Genomic DNA, 14,266 nt, shown 5'->3' on the forward strand with positions numbered 1-14,266 from the left:
TCAAGTCTTAGCTTCTCTCTCTCTCTCTCTCTCACCCCCCCCTAAACCTAGGTACTCTTTCCAACTGTAAAAATAAAACTTATATATTTATTTTTATTTATCATCTAAGCTGATCAGTCGTGCTGCAAGGAAGCCCAGACTGAGTAGGGCCGTAATTTTTCATGCTAGAAAAAAGGTCTCGGTACAGCTGCATAAAAGCAGCATGTTTTCACTCACTCGGGGTTGTGTGTTTGGTGAGTGGAGAACGGGTGTGGAGAGGTGGAGAGGAGAGAATTAAAAATGAGAAAACAAAGTAAAATATATAACCGTTGTTTTGACTTGTTTTGTTTGTCTGTTTATTTTGGCCTCACGTGCTGTGTGCTGTTTTTGTTACAACCTTTTTATTTACTGTCTGTTCATTTTTATTAAATGCTGAGTGCAAGGAAGTGCTCAGCTTCCCCAAAACTCCACCTCTTTGTTTATTTCCTGGTTTCTGTTTCTGGTCTGACATCACCCACTACAGCCGTCTTTGTGACAGCTTGTCTAAAAAAACAATAAATGCTAAATTGTATTATTGAGTGTTTTTGCATGTCTGCCTTTTTAAAGACATTTTATTTTCACCACCAGTGAATTAGCAAACAAAATAAAAACCTAAATAAATGTAAAAACAAGATATGTGAAATTAGCTCTTTCAGTAGAAATATTTCAGATAAGCAAACATTTGCTGTATTTATTTTTAAGTGATGAAAATATTTACACTGTTCTTTAGGGCTACACAGACACCTTCATCTTTTGTTGTCAACCTAATATCTGAAGGTGGGGAGGGAGGGGGGGCATTTTAAAGTTCTAAGTTTTATTCCAAGTGGCTAAAGCCATCTCGTCTAACTGCATACAAAGCAGAATGAATTTGTAATGATAATTTCTGCTCTTCTACCTCAGCTTGCCTGGCTGGGTGGGTGTTGGTTCTACGATTTCAAGAGGATTGGTTATGACCAGTTTTGAAGCAGAAAGCCTTATTATTGAGCCGAAGCTCTGTTGTGTGTACATTAAATTCTCATTCACCAACGTGGTGAGTTTACAGTAAAATCTACTGGCCGTATTAAAATTGAAGGTTGCATTTTGTGACCTGATTTGACCCACTCTGCCCGCCACTGTCTAGAGTTTGGTTGTTATTTGAAAATCTTTTTTTTTTTTTTTATTCGGGTTCTCAGGAATACAGCTCAGATTCGTGTCAAAATTACTTCAAAAAGGCACAAAACACTCCCAGAACTTTATCTAATTTAACTTAAATTACTTGGCATTAACCACCAAACACCTTTCTAGTATAATGTTATAAGCGCATAGGAGCATAATACATTTTATGAATGAGAAGAGGACATTTGGCCCATCTAAGCACATCTAGTTCCTGGCATTGTCAGGCTGGGACATAAAGGATCCAAGTGATTCCCAGAAACCGTCCCAATAGATGTGAACTGAGCTTTCATTAAGGCTTTCATTGACTGTGAACCGTTTTCTAATAGTATTTAAAATACATGATCAAAAATAATTCATTTAAAATACCTTAATCTTTTTGCCCAGAATAAAAAAGGGGTGATTATTTAAATGTAGAAACAGTCCTTTCCTAGTTAAATTTAAGTTAGTCTTTAATAACAGTAAAAAAGAAAAAAAGCAGGTAATTTGTTAAGTGTTAAAACAATATATCTGCTGGGTGGTATTGCATTACTGCTGACAGATTCTTAATGCTGTAGCTGAAATATGCAGGGGATAGTCATACACCAGAGCACATTTATCAATTGTAGTTGCTACAATGTGTTTAATTCAGATGGTACAGTTTCTCTTTTCTGTGTATTAATCTTCTTAAAAAGCTAGGAGATGCCCCTTTCCAAGCATGATTGATTAACCCCATTCTCCTGGTGGTTTTGAGTGCTTTCTCTCTGTCATGTTTGTATTGATGAGCGAGACTTGAATATTCATGAGGAGAGATTGGAATAGCACAGATTAAAACCCAAGCCACAGTGAGGTGCAGGCTATAGAACCAAATAATCCATTCATCTAGTAATGCTGCTAAACTCTGGTATAGACTGTGAGACCTGTGTGGAGACAGAGATCCTCACCCAGGACATTCACAAACACTGGCAACTGTTGTGTATAATAGCATCATGCCAAGGAAATGAGGAGGAAAAAAATGAATGTTATTTCATATACAGTCGCAAAAGTAATGGCATCCTACACTTAATACAAGATCATTCAAGAAAACAGACATTTAGTGAACATACAACTAATTTATATGACAAAGACCAAAATACACAATTTATGGTAGTAAACAATCTTTATAAAAAAAACAAAAGCACTTAAGCAATTTCAAATATTTTTTCATGACAAAAGTATTGGCATCTGGAGCAGGGTGAGATCTGAGCTGGCTATCTGACGCATGCACGATCCTGCAGGGGAGCTCATCAGCCCTGTAAGATCTGTCTGTCAGTCACGGCAGTGACACGGAGAGGTTGGGTCAAGGTGTGTGGTCTCTCCTCTCTGAGTTGTCAGAAGACAAGCCTTGGGGGGTGGCTAGACTTGTAAAAATAACCCTTTTTGGTCTTGCCCTTTTAGGAACAGAGAGCTGGAGCTGTGTTGACAAACAAAAAACAAACCCTGGATTAAAAACCGTAATAGAAAACCTGGAAAAAGAAAAGGGGCAAGCAAGAGTGGCTGAGGAAGATAGCCACTGCCAAACAAATGGGATTGATTATTACGTACCCAAGTGGGATGTGTAGAAGTAGCTGGGGAGGTCTGGCAACCCCGAGAGTTATAGCAAGGGAATAGCAACGCACAAATAATACCAGAGCCGCACTGAGTAACGGCAGCTACGGAACACTGCCAGGGGCAGCACCTTTTATTTGTAGGTTTATTGCTGTGTTTTATTTTCTCTTTTTTGCTTTCGCCTTTGGTTATGGAATATTATTTTCAGCACTTGCGTGTGCACTGAACTGTGACGGTTTCTACCTGAGTTGGTAGCCCTGTGGTCCTGATTGCCATTGTCAGTATTAAGACAATGGACAAGAGCACCCTCTGTGGGCAAAAATGGAGTTGGCTCCTCATTTTTACTGTCTAACTGCATATGCCATCTGCAATATTCATAGGCACTTACAATTACGGTTCGTTTTATTGCGTACTGCACATCACAAACAACATCATACAAAAGAATTAGAAAACAAGGCATTAATATTGTACTGTTACCTCATATATACATATATTGAACAATAACACAAAGCAAATATCTACCTGCTGCAGCGGTTTTTGTTTTAGCCAACAAAGTGTTCACGTGTGGCAGCAGTGCACTAGCAGAAGCCACAAGGCAGTGACGTCAGCTCCCTAGCAACAAGCCTCCCGTGTTGTTGGTAATAGAAAGCAGCGGGTTTGTGCATTTGAGAAACGAGAGGAAGACTCATTAAATTAATTGGAGACTGAAGTTGATGAGAAGCAATTACCCTTCTATACGAAAAATTAGAAAAAGCAGGTTGCATAGAGGATTTATACTGGACGTTGACGCCCCCGATAAAACAATGGAATGGTTGTGCAGTATTTGTTAGCCTGTTTGTTTTTCTATGGGCCTCTTGCTGTATCGAGGCCCTCGATAGATAGCAGATTTATTTTGGACCCCAACACCCACGACATATCGAGGGGGCGGTGTATTTGAAATTAGTGAAGTGCTTTTGTTTTTTTTATAAAGATTCTTAAACTACAAGAAATTGTGTATTTTGGTCTTTGTCATATTAATTACTAGCCAATGTTCACTAAATGCCTGTATTTAACATATTTTCTTGAATTATGTTAGATTAAGTGCAGGTTGCCAATACTTGTGTCTGCGACTGAATATTATTGACACAAACATTTTCTATACAAAATAACTGTCATCCTCCTGAGCACTGGTGATACATGGTATACATGTGTGTCATTTCCTTTTTCTAAAGTACTTTTTTTTTTCCTCAGCTAATAAAATATAGGAACAGGTAATTATTCTTATTTTTATTAGTTTACTTGTATGCCTGGTCTCTGGAAATGACAACAGTGGGATGGTAAGTGAATCTTGTACTGTAAAGTGACATTTTACAGTCTCTATGTGAGGCTCTCCGGAGATTGAAAGCAGGCTGATGGCCGCGTCTGTATTATATGTTATATGAGGTTCCAGAAGGAAGTGCTCAAAGGTTTCCTTGTCCATCTGCACATTGTTTCTAAACTAGAGAATCTGTAATCTTCAGCTCTCTGAAAAATCCAAGGAAATCCATCTGTATGTTATTTTGTGGAATGCTGTAGTAAGTGGAAGAGCAGACTCTAAATTCAAGATACCTTTTGTATGCTTACAAGACAATTAACCATAGCCAAATTACAATATCCAATTAATCTGTTTTTAAAAGAATATGTCAAATGTGATTTAACCAGTCATTATTATAAACTTCACAAATCGAGAATATAAGAAAATGAGAAATGTTAAAAACAAGAATAGTTTTTTCAGGACTTATATTAATTGACTTCAGGACTTCTAAAGGTACCCATTAAAGAAGCAGCAACAACATGGCTTGTAACTCATTCCCCGCACTCATTGGTCTTGGTGCAATTAAAAAACAAAAAAAACAAACAAAAAAAACTCTCTAACCACACGTGGCAGAACTGGCACGTACCCCTCACTTTGAATATGGAGGGGGAGGCGAAACTATATATTTTGCCCTTCCACTTTTGTTCGGTCATTGTATATGTGTAATACCTTGTTGTATTTGGCACTGGTTTGTCTTTAAAAGGTTTAAAATAGACTCCTGAGTGGCGCATCCAGTAAAGGCGCTCCTCGTGGAGTGCAGGATTCACCCTATAGCCTGGACATCGCCGATTCGAGTCCAGGCTATTCCACAGGGTATCCTCGGCTCACTGCGCACCTGTGGTCTAGCCGTCGCCTGCGGGAGTGCCTGTAAGCTGCCCAGAGCTACGTTGTCCTCCGACGCTGTAGCTCTGAGGTGGCTGCACAGTGAGCCTGCAGTGTGAAAAAAGAAGCGGTCGGCTGACAGCACACGCTTCGGAGGACAGTGTATGTTCGTCTTGGCCATTCCCAAGTTGGCACGGGGGTGGCAGTTTTGAGATGACGCTAAAAAAAATTGGCTATTCCAAATTGAGAGAAAAAATGATAAAAAAAAACAATTGGCAACTATAAAAAAATAAATAAATAATAATAATATTGCACTGTCCAACAGAGAAATATTTTCTAAATTAAATAAACACCCACTGTTGCACTCCTGTGCACTGTATCACATATATGCATATCATTTCTTTTTTTTCTAGAGGATATTTTACAGGAAAATATACTAAAAAATAGGAACACATAATAACTGTTATTTTTTATTAGGTTATCTGTCTAGATTTATGAAACAGCAGTTAGACTGCAAGGTGACATTTAAAAGCATCTCAATCCCTGTTTGAGGCACTCAGGAGGTTGAATAGCGTGCTGTGTCTTTTTATTGTGTGCTGTATGAGCACCATTGTCACAAAGTGCTCCAAGGTTTCCTTGTCCATCTTCACATTTGTTTTTAATGATAAATATTTTTAAAATTAAATAATGACAATCCAAACTAAAGAAAACAATCCTATATATTATCTGTTTCTGCTCATTAGTGTATTAGGTACTCATTCTTCTTCCAGTACCATATTTGTAAGTTTTGCTTGATGTACAAGTTAAAGGAGGGCAGAATCTTTTTAGTCTCAATAAATAGATACACATTTGTATATGCACAGAACGCTTACAATTGCATAGTAAGACAGGAACATTGAAAATAAATAGGATACAAAACAATGTGTTACGTTTTGCATCAGTGATGTTTTTAAATTGAGTCAATGTCTATTATATTTTGCGGCAAACTTTATATTGTTATACTATTGCACCCGGGAGAACAAGATATTGAAAAACAGCTTGAGGCTATCCATTCTAACTGAATCGGAGCAAATTAATTTACCAAAGCAGAACTTAGTCTTTGAAAACCAGTCTTTGAATAACTCTGATTGTGACCAAGGTTTTCAGTTTTAAGCTTAAGTTCTCAGAAAGATTTTTCCCCCAACAAAAAAAAATCAGTTTCAAGAAAGAGTAACAGTCAGTCACTGAGCACTGCTATTTATTGCCATTGAGTGAGGGTGTAGAATGGGTTACCAAGCCAGGTTGTTGATGCTGAATCATTGGGAACCTTTAAGACCATACTTGACAACGTTTTGAGATCAATCAGCTACACGGAACCAGACAGGGTTTGTTTGTGTGTCCCACAGTTACGTGGGTGTGATAATGATGGTCCCTGCTGGAGCCTCCAGACTCAGATATATTAAAGGCCTTGTGTACAGCTTGGATACAGAAGGCCTGCAGGCTTTCCATCGTGTGGAAATGCATACCACTGTGGTGGTGTGCTGCAGTCGATATGCTCAGTTAAACCTGAAATTATCAAGGCAGATACAACCCAAACCCCCTATTGAAGTAAGTCAAATCTATCCACACTTTGTGTGCGTGACATCATGCAAACAATGTTGCCGTACATCTGCAAATCAAAAACTATGGAACTGGAACCCGTTTTCACACACTTCACTCGTGCGCATGCTGTCTATCTGCTTTGCTTTACTGTCTGCTTTATATGCTGAGCATGCTGTAGAATTGCTCTCTAGGGGACACAACAAGATTTAATTGCATGACAGCCAAAAGTCTATTTTAAATGAGAAGAGGAACATAATCTTGCTCTTGATTTGCAGAGGAGGCATCTTTTGATCTGTTTATAACCAGCTTTAGGCACTGCATTGTGTTCTTATCTAGCGACTGGTATGGTGTAAACCTTTTTTTTTGTTTGTTTTTGTTGTGCTTGATCAAACTGTGTTTATTTTTTAACAGGTAAACAGCCTAGCTGTCCTGTTTATTAGTTAGATTAGTTAGGTACACAAACAAGCTAGGTGTTTTGTTTAGTTTTGTTTGTTTTTAAAAATAGTGTGTTACCGCACATTAAAAAATAATAAGAATTCTATCTCCTGTGTGTGAGTTTGTCACTGAGTGCTGGTAAAAGAACCCGATGCGAGCCAGTATGGTGAGCGTCCTATCACTCTATATATATATATATATGGCTTCTGATTTTCGTTTGTAACCGACAAAACACACCCAATACAAAAAAAATATGAAATCGGTGGATAGCCAATAAACACTGGAACAACTGTGGAAATGGTTAATCTCATGTTGACTTTACCTTTTTTTCATTAAAAAATAAAACCTACTACAAAAAGAATAATTAATACATTTCCCAGTAAACCCTCCCCAACTATTGTGACAGCACATTCCTACATTTCTATTGGAGACTCTGCTTGCAACCACACAGCTATACTCATCAAAACCAAATATCATGAACTGTAACAAAAAAAGAAACAAGGACCAGGGGTCACAAATGGAGATTATATATAGGGGCATTTATACGCAGAGAATCGTGAGGGTTTGGAACCAACTCTCTAGAAATGTTGTTGAAGCTGACACCCTGGGATCCTTCAAGAAGCTGCTTGATGAGATTCTGGGATCAATAAGCTACTAACAACCAAATGAGCAAGATGGGCCGAATGGCCTCCTCTCGTTTGTAAACTTTCTTATGTTCTTATGCTAAACGATTAAGTGAAGAGACTATGCTGTGCCAAAATGAGCACAACATTGAAAATAAGTAAGGTACGAGCATAACGATTTCTGTTCAGTTTCAAGTAGCCTAAAATTGCAGGTAGATGCAGTTTGCATTAATGTGCATTGAAATATATTGTAAATGATGATTCCGTGATTTCATATTGAAGTTCAGTAAAATAATACATCTAGCTTAAAGGCATTCTGTTACGGTAATGTCATATTGTATGTAAGGACTGGGAATCACCAACTCGTTTCAGTGTGATCTCCGTTTCAGTGTATAATATTTCAAAAAAATCGGTTGTTGTTGTTATGTGTAACACGCTTAATTGTTTAACTGATTTTTCAGAAATATTTATATGAAATCACGGAATTAAATGCACAATAATGAAAACTGCATTCATCTAAATGGAATTTTAGGCTACTTGAACTGAAAACTGAACAGAAATAGTTATCGAACTTGCAATCAAACTCAATTGCTATAAATGTCAATAGCACAATAGTGTATATACTGCATGACTATTGATTTGTACTGAGATCTGGTGGTATTGTGTTAAACTATTATACTGCAGTTTTGATAGAAGGCTGAAAAATATGTTTGGGTTTGGCACCTTTACCACCTGTTGACATATATATATAATATATATTATAAGTAATATAGATATATATATACGGTTGATATATATATATAATAATGCAGCACATAAATTATGTTTTTATATTTTTACTCTTACAACATGGGTCATAAATCATAAAGCTTGAAAACTTTTCTCAGCTGTTACTAGGAAGGATGTTTTATTTTATTTATAGTCATTATATATTGTACCCTGCAGCAATGCTAATGCTCAGATTTAAAATGAGTTGTCTGTGAACAGAAAGCATGGTTGTGGGCGGGAGTCTGAGATTAATAACTGTGATTCTATTAAGATGATTGTATTTCCTGCTCCTGAGTAAGCTGTGAAACGTATTCTCCAGCTGATTTATGGATTATGATGTATGAACTACTTTATTTTCGTTTATGCTAGATAAGACCAATCTATGTTATGGAAGTCTGCAGACAGTGCCAGGCTGAGACTCCCTGAATTCAATGCAAAGTTGCTTTATGGTTAACATTCCATATGAAAGCAACAGCAGTAGATAGTAGTAATAAAAGTTTGCCAGAGTAAATCTGCTTGGGTATTTTCCATGCTTATATGTATATGTTTACAATGTTTTACATATTGTGAACTGTTGTATTTGTGGTCAAATGTACCGTGGTGCCACAGTGCCTTTTGCCTGCATTAGTACACTTTGGCATTCCACAGTAAACATTTAAGCACAAGTGTTTAATATTAATATTGTGTAACATTAATCACATTTTATAGACCGAAAAGTTGAAGTGTTGTAGATTCAGCTGTATAGCCCATTTTTTAAAAATCTTTTGTAAATTATTTCCTTTCAGGCACCTGTCTGAACTGCCAAGGCAGCACAGAAGGACCGCTCTGTGAAAAATGCAAATATAATTTCTACAGGCCCAGTGCTGCCCTTACAGACAGCTGTGAGCCCTGTCCCTGTTCCACGGTGATGTCCACAGGGAGCTGTCACATTGGTGAGTTTGTTTATTTACAGACAAATACCATTAACGTTCTACATAATAGTTTATCACTAGGCAGTGAATGGACTGTGTGGCAGATTATCTGATGAAGAGGAAAATATTTGAAGGTGTTTTCAGTGCAGATTTTGCAAAGGAAGAATCTGGTATAAGGTCTGAGCCAAACGCAGCTCAGATTATTCCAGGTTCAGAAACCCGTGCAGGTGTTACATGTTCTAGTATAGCAGGTGCTTTTAAGTCAGGACTGCAGCAGTTTTGCTTTCACCTGAGCTTTTCAAGGACCAAAGTATAACTTGTTTCAACGAGTGAGTCCTTATTTATTTATTACTAATCTTGCGTTATAGTTACATATACAGTCATCCTAGTTATACAATCCTCATCCTGCTTCACCGCAGAAACTATGCCCTTGTTCAGATGGTTGTTTTGGCTTGGACTGTTAAGATGTGTTGACCTTGACCTGAACCACACTAAGCAGTTACAATGGTACTATTAGTTTTAAAAAAATAATAATGAAATGTTGCATTGTACTGAACTATTAAGACAAATTTACAAGTCAAGTAGAAATTGTACCTGTAGATGTAAAGACTGGAATAGAAGTGTTGAGTTTGTTTGTGTCTTGGCACGATACATTTGAATACATAATGTAATAGTTATTTTCAATGTTGCATTTTTACAAAATGCAAAAGAATATGTAAATGTGAATTCTATTTCTGGTTGCATTGGCCAGGGTTCCCTTTCAAGTATGAATTTTTATTCCATTATCAGTCGAGACATACCTCTGTGTAGCCAGTACCTGAGTACTGTGTCAAAGCTGCTCCTAAGAGCCCACTCTGCGTCAGGCACAGAGACCCCGCCCTTGAGGGGATTAATTGCTGAGGGATCAGCGACATTTTCTTCTCCTCAGCCTTACCTGACAAGGAGGCTGTCTGACTGTCAGGGTTGTTTTGTGAGCAGTTGAATGTTTACTTCATTCAAGAAAAATATTCACGCTTCTAGTGTATCATATTTTTGCATGCTTTCTGCACCTTTATTCCTTGGTTCTGGTTATTTCCCACCACGCCATTGGGCACCGCTAGCTCCCGGGTTCCCCCGCCCCTTCCCCGGGTGCTCTCCACGCTCTCCGCTCCTTTCTGCTGAGCTCCTCCAGAGCCTGTTCTTCTAAGTTAAAATAATCTCACTCTAGCGCCAAAATTGAGAGAGAGTAATATTTGTAATGCTAACATTAGAAAAGAAAACTAAATACATTCCTTTTCTTACTTTCTTTCGGTCTAGGAATATTGTTCAGCACAGGAGAGGCCTGTCTCCCTGTTGAGACGACCCCTAGCACCAGCTGCTTGTCTTGATCAGCAGTTTTCCGCTCTATAGGACGCTCTAGTGTTAAAGGCTATATTGAGCTGCGCTGTGTGGTGTAAATTTTATAATTAAGTAATTTTATCATAAATCATTAAGCTGTCTCGAGACAAGTAAGCATGTTTTTTGGATATTATCTCAAGAGACGCATTAAGTTATGTATAAACAATATTTTACTCAGATTAACTAGGGATTTTTACTGGTATATCCTTCTATCTCTCCATAAAAAAAATTGATTTCATATTAAGTGCAATCAAAAGTTACACTGAACATGTGAATATATATTTTACAGTATGATTGATTCATTTGGCATACAATGTTCAACTTTGATTCAGTTCAATGTTATCATATATTAGTGCTGTTCAAGTCAAAAACAAGTGAATCTTACAAAAGTAAAAAGTAGATTGTATTAGATTGTAATAATTTGCTTCTAATGTATTATACGAAGTATATTTAAGAAAAATGAACCATATTCAGTTGTAAGTAGGGTTCTAAATATATTCAACATTTAATAATGCATTCATATATTTTATCATGTAATAATTCAACAGATGTTAATAACATACTCAATTTAAACAAAATGGTTTTTAAAAAATCAATTTAACTGCATTTAAAAAGAGAAATAAAGGACAAATAGTGCTGGTTACAGGTGAACTATATGTAATGCTGTTTTTTTGTTTAGTTTTGTTTGATAGTTTTGCTGTTTCTGTGAGTTTATTAGTGTTTGAATTCACTGCTGTTAAAGCCGTGGTGTTGGCTCTCGATGCAAGTGCAATAGAGGTATTAAACAGCAGTTTTTCTGTACAATCTTCCATAAATTCATCCAGAAACAATGTTAGTGCTGTGTTTTCCACCATTTTGAAAGTTCTATCTTCGTAACACTCTGTTCAGTAAGAGCTAAATTATGTTGCGTAGCGCCACAGCAGCGCGCTCTGCCTATTGAATGCAGCCCTGGCAGATCTTCACAGCAGGGGATTTAGTTTAACAGACCAAAAACTGGTTCTTCCAGTTTATAATCCACTTAAGTCTTGCTTCTTTCCAAAGGGGTGCTATCTTAAAAAATGTCTGGAATCTGTGGGGGGGACGGACGACATAACTAAAAACACAGATGGCACTCTGGAATCTGAGTTGGATCCAATTATAAATTGTCTCCATGACTGCGTGGCTGTATTGACTGGAGTCGGCCAGCCAAGACCGGCACCGATCGTCCACTGACCCCTTCCTGCACAGACATTGAATGATTGCATCTGGTTCTAAGCCCACACCAGTATATGTAAAAAACACAGAGATTACTCTTTATTCTAGTGTATCTCTGCTTGCGCTTCAGTGTGTCTTCAAATTTAAGTTAACGTATATGTTATGGTGAAAGTCAGAATATTGGCTGTTGGAACATTTTATTTAGATATAAATTAATTTTTGGTGTTAGAATACAACTTGCAGAAATGGGTTAAAGATTAAGTAAGATTCTGGTTAATGTCCTAGTTAGACAGTAAGTTGATAAAGATCTTTCTGGTCACTTTGTCCTTGCTAGGACAAGGCTGACCACCAATAGGCGTTGGCTTCACCTTCGATGTCCAGTTCTAACATGAAAGACCAGGTGAGTGAGATGGAGGCGTTCTCCATTGCAAAAGCCTGCTTAATTTTTACAGAGGCCAGGACAAAGGTTACGCTCCGTACCAGTCCAGCCTTCTTGCCGAAGACGATCTCAGCATTTCAACCAGTCTGTGGAATTGGAGGTTTTCCATCCACCTCCTTTCCAGAAAAGTTCTGTTTGGTAATGCACACTGCAGCCTCTTGGCTTAGCCTTGTAGCATTCCAGTCCTTCTGCAATATTGTCCTTGCGAGGGCTTTGGTACACTTACCCATGCAGTAATGGTTACATTTCGTACTTGAAAGGGAACGTTAGGTTATAAGCATAACCCTGGTTCCCTGAAATAGAAATGTAACCATTAACCTTCAAGGTCACTGTGTCCGTGATTGCAGCAGACTTGAAGGCAAAATGATGCAGAGGTCTGTGAGCGCAGTACTTTTATACCCTCGGGGGTTAGCTATGACAGTGTCACAGGCTTTGCGAGCTGCTTTGATATATTGTGTTCAGGTTTCAGAGTCTTTAGGAAGTAAATACCCACAAGTTTTTTTTTTTTTTTCTCATGTTAGAACCAAAAGTTACATATAGACCCAGATAATCCTAGTATTAGCTACTAACATTAGCATGATACGTATTAAAGTAACCAATTGTGAATTGCTTTAACAGTACTGTGTCTGTCCTCCACGGTCTGTCCCAGATTGTGTGTATTGTTGCTAAGCTTGTTACAATATTAAGGGCTTTAGGATGTTTTGTCATGGAAAATGCATACGAATCAAGAAGTCATAGAGATTGATTTCATTAGATCTGAACATTTGCTGAACTTGCTCAAAAGCACAGGCCACAGAGGACAGGTGTTATCCATTGAGATAAATCAGCTGGTACAGAACATTATTAAAGGGGAAGTCTCATTTATCGTATTTATCTCCCAACTCTTATGAGTGCCTCTTGGCTGCCATCAGTAGGAGCCACTGAAAAATGCTGTTGTAGTATATTTGACAAAATACCATATTTACACCAAACCAGGACTGGCCAATCGGCTGATATCGAGAGAGGGATATTTTCCTTGCTTGCCCACTGTTTCAGAGCTTGTATGAATATGCAAAAACATAGAGTTTCAACTGCAAATACCTCATTTTTTTCTACATAATCATACATAATATAATGCCACCCTTAAAGTTTTCCCTTCTCAATAGCATTCTCTTTCGTTCCTGGGGGTGCTTTGTTTTTGTTCACAAATATCGAATTGTTTGTTGCAGTTGAGTTTGTAGTGTGGGAATTTATTTTTTTGTTTATTTTTATAAAACCATAAGAAAAATGTTGAATTCAAATGAAAACTGAATGGTTCACCTTGCCCTGTCTTCATTTGACCTAGAACTGGTTGAAAACCATTGCATTGGGTCACATTGTTCAAATCTAAATGTTTTATGAAAAAAAAGGGTTCAGTTGGTCTTGTCATCACACTTAGTTTAATGTGAAAAAGACATTTTTTATTAAGGTTGACTGCAATAGCCTGAATACATAAGCGGGGAAGCTAGCTGAAGGAAGGACGGTTGCCATAGCAACAGTGGCATCTGGGAATATTCTCTATGGGAGCACTTTGAGACACATGTCTCTTGGCCTCTGAAGGAAGAAAAATATTGATACGTGTTTTTATTCATAAAGGCTGAAAAATTACCCTTTTATACACTGTAATGCAGTAAATCTGTGACATGCACACATACGTGGATACCTTTTGCCACAATAACAAGCAATCTACACCCTCTATCACAGCAGTAAACACAACAATTACATCCCTGAAAAAAAAGAACTACATCCACCATACGTACAGGATGTTAGGGTGTGTGGAGTAGGCATCGGGCGATTCTGCTTCTGGAGAGCTCTCTGTCACTCATGAACTTTGCAGTTTTCAACTTGTATAATTGAATACTAATCAGGGAAGCACAATCCTCCTGCACTTTTTAGATTTGTGAATGCTCTGGTAAACGTGAAATAATAATCGCCATACTCAAACTTATTTTTGTTTTAGTTATTAGGCACGGCTGCATTTTAATAACACCAGTGCCATCTGGTTGAATGTGTTTTCGGTGATTGTACT

The 14,266-nt window shown here is 37.7% G+C and overlaps 1 protein-coding gene across 3 annotated transcripts in view; it reads left to right on the plus strand.

Moving 5' to 3' along the window:
• LOC121303552 (multiple epidermal growth factor-like domains protein 9) overlaps positions 1 to 14,266 on the plus strand; it is a 108,726-nt gene that overhangs the window by 65,874 nt on the left and 28,586 nt on the right. For all 3 annotated transcript variants that reach the window (XR_005947814.1, XM_041234318.1, XM_041234317.1), the window contains exon 4: positions 9,084 to 9,230. Coding sequence is in view for 2 of the 3 variants with exons in the window: in XM_041234318.1 (XP_041090252.1) it covers positions 9,084 to 9,230 (147 nt within the window). In the remaining variant the exon portion in view is untranslated. The remainder of the gene's footprint in view (positions 1 to 9,083; positions 9,231 to 14,266) is intronic.

The sequence above is a fragment of the Polyodon spathula genome, chromosome 33, assembly GCF_017654505.1.
Source record: "Polyodon spathula isolate WHYD16114869_AA chromosome 33, ASM1765450v1, whole genome shotgun sequence".
NCBI classification, from domain to species: Eukaryota; Metazoa; Chordata; class Actinopteri; order Acipenseriformes; family Polyodontidae; genus Polyodon; species Polyodon spathula.